The sequence below is a fragment of the Stegastes partitus genome, unplaced genomic scaffold (genome assembly GCF_000690725.1).
Source record: "Stegastes partitus isolate 25-593 unplaced genomic scaffold, Stegastes_partitus-1.0.2 Scaffold1370, whole genome shotgun sequence".
NCBI classification, from domain to species: Eukaryota; Metazoa; Chordata; class Actinopteri; family Pomacentridae; genus Stegastes; species Stegastes partitus.
The window spans coordinates 117846-135334 of record NW_007579101.1 but is presented as its reverse complement, the minus strand read 5'-3'; the positions used below and the strand labels follow the sequence as shown (position 1 = coordinate 135334).

The window sequence follows — 17489 nt, the reverse complement described above, 5'->3', positions numbered from 1 at the left end:
CTTTTTGCCTCCTACAGCCATGAAGAAGTCTGACTCTGGAGAGATCGGAGCAAAGAAGGTGCCTCCTTTAAAACCCAAGAGAAGTCCCAGTACCCAGCTTTCCTTCGACCCTCTTCCTCCACGAGTGCCTCCCTCTGCCACATCTCTGCCTTTCCAGGCAGCAGACTCTCAGATTCAGACAGGAGATGGAGAGGATGAGCCGGTTTATATAGAAATGGTGGGCCAAGTGTTCACCAGAGACAGCCAGACGGCCACGCCCCACCCTGTCACCCCTGTGGCCACCACACCGGACTCTGACTCAGACCAGAGTGAGGCGATATATGAGGAGATGAAATACCCGCTGCAGGAGGACAGAGAGTCCCAAAGACACCTCCCTCCGAAACATGAGAAACTGAAATCCTCTAAACACTTCCATGTCACCCCTTCCTCCTCCTCCAGCAGTTCCTCCTCCCTGCCGCGCCCCTCTTCTTCTTCCCCTTCCTACTCCAAACCCAAAGCTACAGTATCCATCTCTCATTCATCTCCTCTGCCTTCCTCAGCATCCTCCACTCCTATACCCCAGGTCCTCTCCACCAGTCCCCACACGCCACGAGCTCCCACTCCCTATCTGCTGCAAGGGAATAAGTCTGAGCCCGAGTCCAACACGAAGATCCCAGCTCCTTTTCCCAACCTCCTGCAGCATCGGCCCCCGCTGCTTGCCTTCCCTCAGCCTGCGGCAGCCTCCAGCGGTGTCGGAGTGCAAAACAAGGCATCTGGTTCTGCTAAAATGGGAACGCAAACATCGAGTGTGACAGCTCAAGCTAGCACCTCCTCCTCAGCCTCTTCTAACACTCCTGTAGGCTCCAAGGAGTCGTCAGGAGGAAGTTCATCGCAGCAGGACAAACACAGCAGAGAGTCCCAACTAGGCCCTGCTCCTGGACTGAGGGCTAGGAGTCACTCCACACCGTTACCTCCCTCCTCCAAGTCCACATCCCCCTTCTCCCATCACCATCACCACCCTCACCATCGCCCCTCACACTACCATCACTATCGCAAGCCAGAGAGAGGAGACTCCCCCGCCCCGCTCAAGAACAGCTCTCAGACATCAAACCAGGCCACAGTCCAGACACAAACTTCAAGTACAGGAAAGGAAGGAAAGTCTGTGAGCTTCCTCTTGAAGTCTGATAAAGGAGAGAGGGATAAAGACAGGGACAAGGATAGAGACAGGGACCGAGATAGAGAGAGGGACAGGGACAGGGGTAGAGACAGAGACAGGGAGAGAGACAGAGACAAGGAGAAGGACAAGGACAGGGATAGGGAGAAGGACAGGGATAGGGACAGGGACAGGGAAAGAGACAGAGATAGGGAAAGAGACAGAGACAGGGAAAGAGACAGGGACAGGGAAAGAGACAGAGACAGGGATCGAGATCGGGATAGAGATAGGGACGGAGGGCCACACTCCTTGCAGTTGGATATCATTACCACCTCTAGCAGCCAAACGCCTCTAAGCAGCACCAGCTCAACCCCTACGCCGTTATCCTCATCCCAGCGTCCTCATTCTCGCCCACATCTCCGCTCTCACACTCCTCACGGCCTGCCTGCGTACAAGCCTCCCTCCTCGGACAGCCCCCTGCTGTGGACCTACCCCTCCGGTGGCTTCCGGAGACCGCCGGCTTACGAGAGCTTGAGAGGCAGCTCTCAGACTCCTTCTCTGCAACAGCCCTCAAGTCTTACTGGTATAGGTGAGGGGGCATCCAAGAGCAATGGGGGGTCTGTGTCCCTCCATTCGAAAGTCGGCTTCATGCCCTGGGACAGCAGTGCCAGCTTAGCTGCAGATGAGGGGTCTTACTGGCCTATGCAGAGGAAATTGTCCTTCAGCCATGGGAGCAGAGAGACTGAGAGTAAGTCAGAGGTCATTCTGAATACAGAGCGCAAAAGCTGTTTTTAAAAAAAAAAAACAAAAAAAAAAACATTTGAAATTTTTATTTTTTTTTTCTAAATGTTCGTTCTGTTCCTTGTCCTTTCAGAGGATGAAGGGCGGGCGTGGAACGGCAGTGCCGATGCCTTGTTAAGGATGGATAAGGAGGACCTTGGGATGGGGTCTCGAGGAGGCCACTCAGGCATCCCAGTCCACTTCAGTGGTGCCACCAGCAGGGCCCTCGGTCACAGCGAGTCCTTGGCCGGTGTTGATAGCAGTCCAGGATTCAGAGCTCTGCCCAGAGTAGGGCTGCCTCTTCCCTGCCAGACTTTTCCTGCCTGTCGCAACGGAGGTAGGCAAACACGCCATAATCTTTTAGTCAGCTTCAAACCACAACATCCTATTTAGAAAGGAACTATAGCAGTGGGTTTACATGGGGATTCTTCTGCCAGCCCTGTTCTGGTGTCATCTTAAATTCAAGCTTAGTTGTGTCCTGTCCTTGTTAGACACCAAATGATGCTTGAACCCTCCAGATTTTAGGAAAAGATGAAAGTAACCCGCTTAGGTTACTTTTTTGTTTGAAAGTTGGACATTGAAACTGCTGCCTCTCCTCCCCTCTCCTGTGACTGTCACAAAAAGCTAACAGCAGAGCCAATAAAAGAAGTTCTCCACAAACAGACTCACATCAATGTACAGAAACGCATTCATCAGCACTGGCCCCAAAACATGCTGTTTACAGTGTATATTTGATAAACCTTGTTGTTTAAAACCTTTTAGAATTGAAAGAATTTTTGTTTTTAGAGCTAAGTATATATGAAGTGTAATTTATATCACAGGTAAACCCTTCATTACAGTGATTATAGAGGAATGTTTAAAGCATTCAGAGACTGTAACTCCCACCAGTTCTGAACAGCTGCATTTCTGTTGCACTCTATTACATTGTTTCAGTCATTTCAGTATTAAGTTGTTGTTTTTTTTTACTTTATTCTCATACTATTATGGTAAAGTATAGATAAAATCAAATTGTGGAACAGTGGGGGATGACAATCAGGATTACCACCTAAATGAAATACCGTTCTTAAATATAGGGGGACTTCATAATCGTTCCATCGCTTAAAATATAGCGAGTACACAATGTACCGATGCTCTGTCTCCACTCACAGGTGTAGTTGGGTATTCACAGCTCAGTGAGCTAAAATGAAAAGTTATATTTTACTGTTCTCATTAGCAGACACACAGCGTGATGTTTGTTTCCTTACAGAAGTGGGGCGGCTGGGCCGCTCCTCCTCTGCTGCTGGAGTGAGACAGGTGGGTGGAGGAGACGTCCAGAGACAGAGCAGTCTACCAGCACGAGAAGCCCTGAATCAGGTGAGTATGTAACACCCGGCTTTATAGCTACAAACTCTAATAACTTCATACATGATAGAATATGGAGTGAACATTAATATTGTTCTCATTATTACTTCCCCTTTCTGCTGGAGACAACGCTCCTGCAGATCTATTTATAGCTAGTAGATATGCCCACTGAGCAGAACAAGGTTCTGGCCTGCCTCAAAAGGAAAAAAAAAAGGTGTATGACGCAGGTTTATGGGTAGTCAGTAAATGAGAGACAGTTGTGGATAAGAAAACATGCTGCACTGTGTTTTGGAGAGGTGAACTGCAGTCTTCTAGCAGCACATTTTGCCCAGTTTCTGGCTCCACAGCAAGTGCTGACGCAGTTTGAGTGTGCTGCAGAGACTGTCTGCATGCGTCTGGTTGACCCTCCCTCAAACCGTAATAGATGCAGCAGCGCTGCATCCTGGTGGCTGTCCATGAGAACTGCAGTTTTATTCAACATGTGCAAGGACTGGCAGCTACTGCTAACTGCACTGCAGTGATCGTGCAGGTTTAGAAAGCCATTAATATTATATCATTGAACACCACATAAATTCACTGACTTGACCTTTTTCTGTGTGTTCAGCTGCATGGTCTGGGCCAGCCTCAAGCTCCCTGCAGTCCCAGTGGTCCCAGTGTGTCTCGGCAGCAGCAGCAGCTTCAGCTCCACCAGCAGCAGCTGCAGTTAAAGCAGCAGCTCCAGCAGCTTCAGCAACAGCACCACCTGCAGTTGCAGTTCCAGCAGCTCGCCCAGCTGGCACAGGGACAGCCTCCTGTCAGTGGGGGCACCACCCCGTCCACAACGCAGACCCAGAGAGACGGCAAGCTGCTGGAAGTCATTGAGCGTAAACGCTGCCTGTGCAAAGAGATCAAGGCCCACAGGCGCCCAGACAAAAGCCTGTGCAAGCAGGACAGCATGCCCATCCTCCCTAGCTGGAGACGGACACCTGAGCCACGTAAGACTGGCACGCCACCTTGCCAGAGGCCGCAGGCCGTCGTGTGGGACACGGCTATCTGAGGTGGAGAGACAGGCCAGTGAGTACAGCACGTGAAGAGAGACAAAACACATAGATGAGTTGAAGATAGGTGAATCAATAATAAGAGTAAAAATGGATATAGTTCCTGGAAAGTTCTTTAAATGGTTGTGGTTTTACCACAAAGAAACAAGAGACTGGGGGCTAAGAAGAAACACTTTCCATTACTCTTATTGTGTTAAAAACTGACCTGACAACAGTAATGAAGGTTACTGGGGACTCTCAACTCATTTGGGGTTACACAAAAAAAGGTGAAAGAAAAGAAGTATTACAATCAGACTAAATTAATTTCTTACCCAGCTGATTTGTACCTCCTCTGTACTATGTACTACACTGACGTGTTCCAATTGCCAATGATTTTTGCCACAAAACACCAGTGTTATTGCTACAAAATGAAGACGCCCACTGATTAATAATGGGTGGGTTGTTTTTTGAGATTGGTGTTGCCAAATTTCTTCCTGACTACTTGAGAAATAAAGGAATCGTGTATTTTCTCCAACACACAGTTGTCCAACACATAGAAACTACTCTGTGGATGAGAAAAGGCAAGACTCATAGATAAGTTATTGAAGTGTTTCTTGAAATCGTGAATGTATATGAGATGTCTTGGTATCAATAGATTGTCATTGTGGATGCAAATAATCATCACTGAGGAGTAAAAGCTACCTACTGTATCTGTTTGCATATTTGTAATGTAAATCTATTTACTTTCTCAACGTTTCTGCAATTTTATAGCAATATGCTCCCGAAGCTGGAGCAACATAATTAAAACTTGTGTCAACTAGCCTAACATACATATCTAAGACTTGAATAAGTCATATTTACTGTGTCATTCTCTGCATGTCATGATAGACATACAGTATTGTACAAAAAATATGTGTAGAGATGATCGTGTCAGACTTTTACATACAGCAGATCTTCACTATGATAATGTGTGGTTGTATAAAAAGACGAACATGTTGCTCGGTGGGGGGGAGGGGGGTATCATTAGAAAAAGGTGGTGTGATGGCAGATATGGCACATACTGTGCAGTCCAGCCAAATATAGATACAGATCAATGGTACAAAAACTTCATCACTCATGCTTATCCACAGTTGCACATTAGTGATTGTTCCACCACACAGAAAAACAAGCACTGACACCCATCAACACAGACTGTGCAATATGGTGCAACTGATAAGACTGTGAGTATTGATCACCTCAAACAGAATGCTGGAACAATCTGCACAAAACATCGTATACGCTTAGGAGTACTTAAACCCTAATGTACTGTAAATAGATATGTACAACTGTATTGAAAATGTAGCAATTATTTCCATTTTCATACTTGTAATCAATACATATTATGTAGCATATACTGTATAAACATAACTTTGTTCACTTGTTTTTTCTAAAAGAATTAAGTACTTTATCTGCTGCAGCCAGTCCATGCATTACTTATAGTTCTACTAATAAACAGTAAGCCCTCTAAAGAAAGGCACAGTCCAACAGTTGTTTATTTAAATTTATGCAAGACTCCCTTTAAGCTGTGTTATTAATTTATTTATGCCCTTTTTCTACATTCATTTTTATTTGTGTACAGATTTCAACAGCTCGTTGTCTTGACATTTTTAAATACTTTGCTGCTATCTTGAACTACTGGTGTTGTTCATTCAACTACATGGTGTTACCATGACAAACATTCTTAATATAGTGGTTATTGTTACATATTTGGTTTTTTTTTTTTTGTTTTTTTAAAAATTTTATTTCCGAAAGCCACGTGAACTGAAGTTTGTACCTTAAAGAGTGAGCCCTTCTGTAATAGTATTAAGGCGCTTGAATGTCCTCTTGGTTGTTGTTGTTTTTACGATAGTTAGCACCAAACTGTACAGTACAGTACACCCAGTGAAAAGAAGACCTATTTAAATGTTTGAGAGTCACTGCTTGGCCTTTTTTTGTTTTTGTTTTTAGCTCCACCTGCTCGTGTTTGAGGGTCAAAGTTTTTTCCGAGTCCATTTTCAAACAAACACAGGTCAGGTTGAAGGAAATGGGCAAGTGCAATGCATGCAGAGATTCCTTACACTGAAAATGTTCCAATGATACTAAACTCTTGTGCCCAGTTTAATTTCAGATACCAAGTAATCACCTTACTACGAGTCCTTTTCACAGACTGATATGGAAACCCTAGGTATCATTTCCAAAATAGTTTACAGAAGCTGTTGGTTTTTGTGTGTCTTCTAAAACAGTGGCCATTATATGAGTGCCATACTATATTGATATGGTAAGATACGGTGTACCTTGGAAAATCACTGTAGTGCTATATTTGCATTGATATTGTCATTGAAAATAAATTTTATATAATGAACTTTACACAACAAACAGAATTGTTCCATGTGTTCATGCCACATGTTGTTGCTGGGTGGAGATGGAGGGGAAGTGGACACCGTGTTCCCACTGCAGCAGGTGGTGCAGCTCTCTATGTGTCCAAGTGAGGGCGCCACCTGCATTTCTTTCTGTTGGGGCTCTGTGCAAGTGGTAACAGAGTCACAATCAAGACAGGTTAGGTGATCAAACAGCCTGAACAGTTTGAATTTAAAATAGCTGCCTCGGTTGGGTTCCCAAGCAAGCGCGTTTTAACATTTTTGTGCGCTTCCAGAGCTAAAATGTCACATGGATGAAGCACATGTGCAAACAGTTTCGCTCTCAATTTGCCAGATATGAATTTTTAGAGAAATCCAACACCTTCGGAAGGTATACAACCCTCTAAACTCATCAGTTTCTCATTTATTGTGACTACAAAACCTTTTGTGCCATAATCTAATTGTACCATAAATGGAACGCTGATTACGCACAAATTACGCACCAGAAAACGACATAAATTGACTAACGCACACACTTTAGGGTCACTGAGGGAACATTGGATGGATATTTTGTGGATTTTTCTTTGAATACATGACGTTCCTGGGCCTACCGGGGCCAATAAAGGGATGCCCTGAGCCGCCACACCACTCGCTGTGTTGGTAGTCTTTCATGCGCCCGGCACAGCGAGGAGCGAGGATGCGGGCCAGGTGATTGGTTGAGGAGGGAGTAGAAGGCGGGAGCTGCTCTGCTGGGGATGGAGGATGAGTTTGGAGAGGGGAGGAGGGGGGGTTGAAGGCGTGTATATGTGTGTGTTAGAGGGGGGAAGAGAGGGGGGGTAGCTTGTATAGAGAGGCGGAGGGAGTGCTTTACCGCAGTATCACTACATTTCTGCACCACTCATCAAAACTCTGCGGCATGCAGATAAGAGCTGGGGGGGAGGGCAGTTACTAGGTCTGTTGCGAGTGTCGGACCGCTACCTCCTCTGGTAGCCTATCAGTTCTTCTTATTAGATAGGCTACTGTAGCGCTTTTTTCTTTGATTTCTATTCATTTGTGCGCGCTTTTAAGTTCAAGTCTCCATCTCTCTCTCCCTCTCTCTCTCTGCTGTCTTGGTATTTGCTCCAACCGGGCGCCTATTGCTTCAGAGCTTTGGAGTGCGAACTTTTATGAGAAAATGGCAAAGGATGGAGAAAAAGGCGAATGGAAGGAGTTTATATGGAACCCGAGGACGAGGGAGTTTCTGGGCAGAACGGCGAGCAGCTGGGGTAAGTCCTGTCCAGCACAGCAATGCAGCAAGCACGGTCCCTGGGCTCTGTAACAGGTCTCTGTCATAGTGTCTCCAAGCTCTCCTGAGGGTCCAGTATGGGGTTTTAGAGGAAGAGACCCTCAGGAACGACCCGAATGTGAGAATTGTTTGCTTCAGTGAAGTTGGCTGATTCAGGTAATGAGGCGGCTGTCGCTGTCCGCCACACTGTGGTGCTGAAATCTGACTGCGGCACCGCTCCTCTGGAAGCCGGCATATTTTTTTTTCCTCTCCTGCCTAGTTTCTTTATTTATTAATTTATGGCAATGCTTTCCCTGCGCATTGCGCTCAGCGTAAAGGGTGGAGGCATATGGTCTTATTCTGCATGTGAATTAGGCAGATTTACAGCAGCAGCAGCAGCAGCAGAAACAGGTTCCACTCTGTTGCAAAGTGCACATCATCAGCTCCTCTCTGCTGAGCAGGGCTTCTTCCAGCTATATCATGAATTCTGCTGCAGAGGGGACTTTTTCTTGGAAAGTGGCTCACTGAAGTTGTGTGTGGTATGTGAGCCTGGAGCTTTATCAAATGTGCCTTCCACATGATGTCATTCATTTGCAGGCTTTTCCTCCCCTGAAGGAAGATCCAAACCTACCCTCTATTTAATTAACTCTGTAGCTGTGCCATATAGTCCGTCCAAACCCTGCAACTATTTGAAAGATTCATGAAATGACAGGGCGCATATGGCTCTGTTCTAATGACATTGGAGCATTTTAATCTGGGTAAAGCCGAGGGCCAAATGCTATTTGTATCACCTCCAACCCGGCCCCTCCCAGTGTGTGTAAATCAGTGAGGGATTTAATCCTAATCTAATGACTTCATTGGCTGATGAGGAAGGTATCAATTCAGGGTGTTCTAGTAAAGCAAAACGACTTTCAGGAACTCAGATTATTTCTGATGTTTTCACCGGGGATGTAATCTCAACCTCAACACTTATGTGAAGCGCTTCCGGCTGGAAAGTGCTTTTGCCTGTGATGGCATTTCGGTGGTTATGTTTCATCAGCGGACATTACACTGTTGGGTGCGGAGTTGGGAATCATTGACTGTAGCTTCTTCTGCTGGAATCCTCCCACAGTGTACAACTTAATCCAGCTCAGGGTGCCCCCGGTACTTTAAGGTCTGGTGGCCTTTTTAAGCTGTAGCTCTCTAAGGCTTGTTAATTAGGCTATTTCTGTACTCAGCCACTACATGTAGGTCTGCTAAACTTGGCATTTCACCGCAACACTTCCTCATTCTCCTAATGCTGTACACACTGTACCTCTGCTTTCACTTGTTCAGCAACGTGGCTCCCATCCATCCCTTTTCTACACCTGCACCTCTCTTGCCGAGAAGAGGGCGAGAAAACAGCCTTTTTAGTCTGTCAGTCTCTTTAAAGGACACATTTGTTGTGTTCACACTCATAATTATGCAGAGTAATGTTCGTTCAGAGCATTGGATCAAAGACTTCTTTGAGGATGAAACGCAGCACACTTCCTTGTGTGTTCTGCTTTGTGTAAAGAGCTGTAATGATATGGAAATAGCCTTGATAAAGTAGAACAGTCCTGCAATTTTGATGCTACATTGCCACCAGCTGACACCAGTGAAACATGGTCAAACAACCACCTCTATTTAAAATAGGACTAATTAAGTGTTGTGCACCACCCACTTCCAAAAAGATTCTCACTGCAACACAGAAAGAGAACCTCAAAGGGCCTCATCATGATGGTGTTGTTACTGTAAGACTGCACTCAGTACACACTATAATAAATGGTTTTAAAGTAGAAGTTCTCTCTCCAGACCTTTTCATTTTTAGTTCAGAGGTCTGTTTGATCGCGAAGCAATTAAACAGCATGTCCTCCCAATTAATTCTGAAAGAAAAGAGACACCTCATGCCATTATGACCGAAGAAAGAACAGGATGCCGAACCACCCCAACCCGTCCTTTTGTCCCTTGCTTTCAAATGGCGAACAAAACCGGCCTGAAAGAGAGATGCGTCACTGTCCATCATCGGCGTGGACCGAGAGGGCAGACTGTAAACCTAACACCCTCTTTGCCAGGGGGGAAGCCACCCTGCCTGCACGCTTGATCCTGCGTGCACATGTGTGCATCCAGTCTCCCCTGGGTGGTGTCATATTTGTGGTTTCGCACAACATCACCCCCCCCCCCATCTCCACGGATGACAGAGAGAAAAAAACACTTCAGCACTTTGTTTTGTCACAGCTTCCCTCTCATGGCTCACTCTCTCTGTAGCGCCTGCAGCCTGGTCCCGGGCCTCCAGCCTGACTCCGTGTATATTTAATAACTCAGCCTGCATCTTTTCCATGCTGCATCCACTTAGATTCACACACACAGGAGCTTTAAAAACACCCTTTCTGTGATCGCACCCCCACGAAGCAGCTTCCCCCTGACATTTTGTTATAGATTCCTGCAAACTTGGCAGTGTGGGGAGGCAGATGCAGCGTTGACAGGGGAGGGTGAGAGCCACGCTGGGGGCCATCCAGCAGAGACTCAGGGTCACGGCACTCAGCTGCTACCCAACACTGGCCTCAGGTGTTGACGCTTCAAGTGGGGTGGGGGAGATGTGTAGTGTAGAAAATGCTATTTATGTTTTCTATGTGGAGAAGAATGTCAGAGATGGGCTCTAACAGCTGCTTCAGAAGTATCTCAGTAGGAAGCTGCATATTAGTGGGTTTTTAATTGGCTGAAATCTCATTTTGGTGAGTATAAATGTACTTCTGAAAACCATCAATCACAAATGACAGATTCATTTATAATAAAGAATATTTTTAGTTGCAGCCCTTCTTTCTGTCGAATCATCACTATGGTCTATTGATGAAATAAACCAAGTCTGTGGCCTGTAACCTCCTGACCAGTCTCCAGGGGGTCTTTGCTCTCCCCCGCTCTGTCATTGTTATCTCCCCTCTGCGGACAGGTTAACCCCATCACGAAATTGGTCCCCAGCCATTCAATCCCGGTTCGGTTCCTCCTGTTTCAGGCTCAAAGCTCCACCGCAGTTCTGCACCAGCGCGTGCGGGAATGTGCGGAAATCAAGCATTAACGTACACGCAGCGTTTTTGCCATTAATTAATAAAATAACTTAATTTTAGACTAGTGTCGTGCGATGAGCGGTATTTTAAGCTTAAAAGGGACAGTTGATGATGCGAGTGAGAGAAAGAGAGAGAGGCAGATGTTGCAGATGGAATGAAACTCCTCCAGTTCAATGAGGATTAACTGGAATCCTGTGTTCGTGTTCGACCAGAGAGCGAAACAACGCTGCTGCAACGTTGCATTGATGTCGTCTCAATTCATCATCGATCCCTTTTGCGAGTTTATTCGTATTTAAAATGCGTTTACAGTAATTATGAAATAGTCTTGACTGAGTGGCAGATGTTAGTTCGATGCAGCCTTCATGCATAATTCAGAAGCTTTCCGCAGTAATGCACAGCCAGCAGCGCAACAAGTGAGATACAGAAGTCTAAACACAGCAGTCAATGGCAAAGTAATATGATATACTAGAGTGCATCAGACAGAAAAGGGGAGATCTGCACAAAGCTTCTGGCTTTTTCATGCGTGAAACACAGATAATAATGCATTACCTTTAGACGTGGCATAGATCTGAGAATTCCACAACAGCAGCTCCGGTGACCATTAGGGATTCATTCTTTATGTTGCCACCATGACTGATGGCGTGTGGTCACAAGGAAATGGATTCTGCTTGCAGTGCTGCTTTCATTTTCCAGAACACTTGTTTGTTTTATACTTCCTCTTTTTTTAAAGTTGGAAAATGTTCTCAGTAAGTTGTTATATCGCTCCACAGCCCTTCACAGCCAAAGAATTTAAAAACTATGCATTGAACTGAACTGAATTTAATTAGAGTTAAAGTAAAGTAAATATAAGTCTTTATCTCGAGGTTACAGATAACAATATTGATGAAACCTATATGTATGTTTGAGTGGGAGTGTGCCAATTTAAAATTATAATAAATACAAAGTAACTTTTTAGGTTTTGCTGCTTTGCCACTTGTTTGCTTAGAATTTGTGACACATTTTTGTTTTTTCTCTAAAAACCCATTTGAAACAGCCTTGTTGGTGCACTGTAAAAATGAATAATAATTTGTATGATTGCACCTTTCGAAGATCCAGTAAACTATAGACGTTATATTGCATCACGCTCTATGATTCAAACTTATTCCTAATTTAGAAATAACAACTTTTAATTGTCTTTTTTTCGGTTCTAGCCTACAGTTGATGCAACCCTCTCCTCTCTCTGTCTGCAGGTCTCATCATTCTCTTCTATGTAATTTTCTACATCTTCCTTGCCGGCTTGTTTGCTCTCACCATGTACGTCATGCTGCAGACCTTGGACGACCATAAACCAACCTGGCAGGACAGGCTCTCCACACCAGGTGCGGAATCTACGGACTCAAAGTCCTTGAACTCGGTTTGCAGTCTGTGTTGCCATGTCATGAGCTCCCTGCTGTGTCTCTGTCGTTCGCTCAGGTATGGTGATTAGACCCAAGGCAGATGAAGCCTTTGAGATCGTCTACACTGTCCAGAGAACTGAGAGCTGGGACTTGTACGCTCAGGCGCTGGACAAGTTCCTGTCACGTAAGTCTGGCTCTTGCCCTCTCTTACAGCGACTCCAGAAGCTTACAGGATTATCCAACCATCCACAATGAATTGTTTTCACCTAATAAGAGATAATTCCTTTACAGTTAACGGGCAGGAGATTTCTTTTACACCAGGGTTTTAGGTGAGTCATAAGCCTTCACAAACTAAACCTGCTCCCCTCTCACCCCTGCAGCCTACAACGACTCGGTCCAGGCCCAGAAAAACCACGAGTGCACCCCAGACCAGTACTTCCAGCAGGAGGACAGCGGCGACGTGAAGAACAACCCCAAGCGCTCCTGTCAGTTCAACCGCACCATTCTTGGGAACTGCTCTGGACTCCATGACCGTTACTATGGATACCAGGACGGCAGGCCATGCATCATCATCAAGCTGAATCGGGTATGAAAGGAAAAAAAAAAAAAAAAAAGAAGAAGAGGGAAGGGATGGTGTTGCTAGGAGACATGGAGTGACTGAGATAATGAAACTGGTTGGGAATGAGGAGCTGATCCCAGTAAGATTAGGTTATTGTATTTTTTTTTCTCCTCAGGTGTATCTTATGGGAAATTAAAAAATACTGTTTTTAGCTTCTCTGTGTTTGAATAAGCGTGGGGTGGAAATGCCGCTGAGGAACTCGTTGTCTCTCTTTACTCGCCAGGTGATTGGGATGCTGCCAGGAAAGGATGGCCAGGCTCCGTATGTCACCTGTGGTGCAAAGGTAATCCCTTTTTGTCTTTTCGAATGGAAGGCTTAACGTAACAATTTGGATGTCGGCCCGCTCATAGCTTTTGTGCCTCACTCTCATCTGCAATACGCCACCTCCACTTCACTTTTATTTCAACCTCTGCTTCTTTCTCATTTGCACCAACTGCTCGTCTCTTCTTTTTTTTTTCTTCCACTCCATCGTGTTTCCATTAATTCGTCCACTCTCAGAGATACAAAGTTGGCAAAGATGAATGGGTAAGAGCAGGACAGGACCTGCGATTTGTAGCCTGTAGGTTGTATTTACACATGCGTAGCAGCAGTGTAGCATCTAGTTATACAGAATATGTATAAACATTAGTTTGTTGTTTTGCACTAGAGAGACTCCTGAAGTAGCCGGTGGGAAATAGGATTTAGAGAAAAGATTAATAATGTAATCACCTCCTCCTCTCTGACACACATGAAGCAATCGGTAAAGCCACATAAGTGACTAAGCTGTTTCCCCCTACAGAGAGAAGACAGTGAAAAAATTGGAGAGTTGGTTTACTACCCTCCAAACGGCACTTTTAACCTCATGTACTACCCTTATTATGGCAAGAAAGCTCAGGTAAGACTGTGTTTTAAATCAAAATATAATGTAAACATGGCTGGGAATAATCACAAGAATCTATTTTATCTTTATTAAATACGTACCAGATAGAATATGTCCTGTATTTGAAGATGTCCTCTGGATGTGTTTTCTCAGGTGAACTACTCTCAGCCTTTGGTCGCCGTCAAGTTCCTTAACATCACCACCAACGAGGACGTCAACATCGAGTGCAAGATCAACGCCAACAACATTCCCATTGCAAGTGAAAGAGACAAGTTTGCCGGACGAGTGTCTTTCAAGCTGAGGATCAACACTATCAACTAGGTTGACCTTTTCCTCCCCCCCCTCCTTTCAAAACTACTTTCTTCATTCTCTGCAACATTGCACATACACAGAAAGAAATGGCAGCATTCACACCCTTTGTAGGATTTGTTTACAATCCCCTCCTCACATGAATTTGCTGGGGAGTGGGGAAATTGTCCAGTTGTGTGGTGAGATGGGGCTAAAAGGGTGGTAATCCTGTCATTGTTTCTGTCTGTGAGCATCAAGACAAATTATTTTCTGTAAATTAGTTTGAGGTGACGTCTATTTATACTGCATGACCAACTAGGGGATATAAAGGATGTGAACATGTGTTTTCAAAAAGTTTGCAAGGATCAGCAACATTATCACTGTATTGCTGCTCCCCCCCACCCCACCCCCCCTCCTGCTGCCTCCTTATAGAGGATCCCTCTATGATATGAATATACACAAGTTACAATACAAAAATGTGTATATCTACAGTATTTATACGGTATCATAACCTTATATCAGTACGTCTATTTTGTTGCACTTAAAAGAATAATCCAACAAACTTGCATATTTGATGGATGGATGCAGAGATGAAGCCATTTGCATGTGTGTATTGTCTTTAGTGTGCTACGAGGGCAGGAGGTCCCGCCTCTCTGCCGAGTTCGAAAACATGTTAAACAGCTGACCACCAGGAGGGACCGCACTGTAGTCTTTAAAACCTCACGCAGCGCAAGTGCGCGTTCCTCCACAAAACAGGATACAGTAAGAGAAGCATCTCCAAAAGAAAGGAAAAGAAAAAAAAAAGGAGTGAGGAGGGAGTACAGGAGAGTGTGTGGTTTTTTTTGTGCGTATGTGTGTGTGTTCCATTTCCGAGCCCCCCCCTCCGTTTCATACTGTAGGTCGGGAAGTTGCATGCAATGTGCAATATTCATTAAGTGGCATACATTATGGATGCTTGTGTCCATTCATCAGATGACGTCTATTAAATAATCATTCTTTTTTGGATCATTTGATATTCACGCCGGTTGTTTGACCCCAGAGTAGCTGACAAGGCAGGTGTGACGCATATTTAGGCTGCTGGGAATGATTATAATACCCGTTACAGTTCCAATCAACCGTCTGAATATCATATGAAAGCAGCAGCAATGATCCCTTTTCTGCACAATGGCATTTGTCATTTTATTCCTCAAATTGAACCCAAAGCAGTTTTCTTGTATCTCAGTTCTCAATTCATTTAACATGAATATTTAGAGTTGTTTTGTTTTTTTTCTTGAGTGTATTGCATCTATTTCATTTGTATCCGAAATAGATGCCATATTTTTTAACTGTTTTGCACTGCAGGTGTGCTTTTATTTTTCTTTCTCTTTTTGTGAATTCACTGTATTTACAGTTTTGAAGGAGGAGGTTGTAGAGAGTTTGTTTTGTTCCCTTTTGTTTCAATCATACTCACTATCATCCAGGATATCAAAAAATGTATAGTTTATATCCTCTTTTAAATGTTACCAGAGATTTAGTTAGTGCATCGGAGTGTTGATTTGCAGTTTAGACCTTTAGGAAAATGTGGGAAAAAAACTGGAGATTTACTTCACTGACCTCATAGGAATTTTTTTTTGTTCGTTAAGTTGTTGTTGTGGTGTTCTCCACTTGTTTGATGAATCGGTCTGAAGGAAAAGCCATCATGATAAGTGGACAACCAGTTTCGACCTCTCATACAGTTTTGTGCTGTTTGCTTAAAATGCAGTCGCTACGGGCTCACGAAATCAGTCAGAAACCACCTGCAAATGCTTGGCTGGAGAAATCTGTGGAGTCACTCATTCGAACTCAGGCGCACGACCTTGGCACAGCTACCAAACTGTACCGGTTTGACTGTGATCCTGCCACGTCAGCGCAGCAACACGAGCATCTGTTCTGCTCACATTAGGGCCTGGCTCCACTTCACAACTTCATTTTCTCTCAGAGCATCGCATTTCCCAGCATGCTCGCATATATCTTGCAGCGGTCTAAACAAGACTTCATTATCTGACTTTGTGGAGAATGAAAGACAGAGAATTAGATATAATGTGATTATCTGAACTGTAATGAAGGACGTGCTCAAACAGTCATCTGAGACATTATTTTTTTCCTTTTTTGTGAATCCACTGACCACTTCACATGCATTTCTCCTCTGGCATTCCCGCAACACTTACTTAATTTCACTGTAATCTCTTAATCTGGTCAGCTAATCCACAGTAGGCACGCTGAACTTCTTTACCCTACTTTGTTGCCCCTCCTCCTTGTGTCAAACGCTCGGTTTGACGTCTACGAAACCTCAGAGAAACTGTTTTTTTTTTTTTTTGCTTTTCAGTGCATTCAACCCTATTTTTCATGATCAAATTCAGCACCCAGGTGATAAAATGCTTCACTCTATCGCTTAATTGGACATTTGTGTTTTACTCATGTGCATGTGAAGATTACTTCTTCAACCAAAGATCTTCATGACAGTTGAAATTGTATTTATTCGCGCTGCACTGGCTGCAAGATCTGAGTCAGGATCTCATACAGAGATACTGTAGGATCCAGCTGGAGGGCTGAGGGCCCTGCGCTCTTAGAAGGCCTCCTCTTATATAATAATAATACGCACAAAAGGAACATGTCTCACTGCAACAAAACAGTGCCTCCTGGTGGACAGACGGTGTTGTTCCCCCAGTGTCACAGAATGTTCGTTCCTCTTATCTCCATTTATCAGTCCTTTGTTTTTTTTCCTGTGATAATTTGGAGATGTCCTCAAAAAGCAATATATTTATTTCCTCGTGTGGCTGTATGATTATTTATCGGAAAGGCTGTAACAAAACCAACATGTGTAACGAAGAGCAAGAAAAAAAAAGGAAAGAACTTATAGATATTGCATTCAGACAATTTTGCCAGTGTGTGTTATGAGGATGATGGGACAGTATAAAGAGAATGGCTTTGTTTATAATAGAGTATTTTGTTGTAAAGAGGAGAGAATGTACTAGCTTGGATTGTATCACGTCATGGGAGCTGCCTGATGGGTTTTCATAATTTTAATTGAAATGTCAACAGCTTGGTTGGTTGGAGGAGTTTTTTTTTTGTTTATTTGTTTTAATGTTTTTGTCTTCATTTTGGTCTCCTCTATTTGCTTAAAGTCAGCTTCTAAAGCTTGCAATCAAAGTTGTAACGGAACCCTCAGAAAATTAGCGAAACAAACCCGCCAAGAGGCACAAACGTTGGAGAGACTCAACTTATTCATGTTTCAAATGGAGAAAGAATTACGACCAACCTCATTACCCTCCACCTATCCTCTCAATGTTAAACTGTACTATCGCTTACGACTGTGGTGAAAGGATTTGTTCAGGAAAGAAATTCGTGAAGAGACTGTC

At 44.2% G+C, this 17489-nt stretch overlaps 2 protein-coding genes across 2 annotated transcripts in view; both read left to right on the top strand.

The window, feature by feature from the left end:
• Window positions 1–4970, top strand: part of nyap1 (neuronal tyrosine phosphorylated phosphoinositide-3-kinase adaptor 1) — a 34583-nt gene extending 29613 nt beyond the window's left edge. Inside the window, exons 5-8 of the mRNA XM_008299008.1 lie at window positions 18–1880; window positions 2007–2249; window positions 3159–3265; window positions 3858–4970. Of these exons, the coding sequence (XP_008297230.1) occupies window positions 18–1880; window positions 2007–2249; window positions 3159–3265; window positions 3858–4289 (2645 nt within the window). The 3' untranslated portion in view covers window positions 4290–4970. The remainder of the gene's footprint in view (window positions 1–17; window positions 1881–2006; window positions 2250–3158; window positions 3266–3857) is intronic.
• Window positions 4971–7641: 2671 nt separating this feature from the next.
• On the top strand, window positions 7642–14145 carry atp1b2b (ATPase Na+/K+ transporting subunit beta 2b). Its single transcript, XM_008299013.1, has 8 exons — window positions 7642–7909; window positions 12200–12328; window positions 12423–12530; window positions 12727–12932; window positions 13189–13248; window positions 13464–13490; window positions 13744–13839; window positions 13978–14145. The coding sequence occupies exons 1-8, from the start codon at window positions 7819–7821 to the stop codon at window positions 14143–14145; spliced, it is 885 nt and encodes a 294-aa protein (XP_008297235.1). The 5' UTR covers window positions 7642–7818.
• Window positions 14146–17489: the final 3344 nt, after the last annotated feature.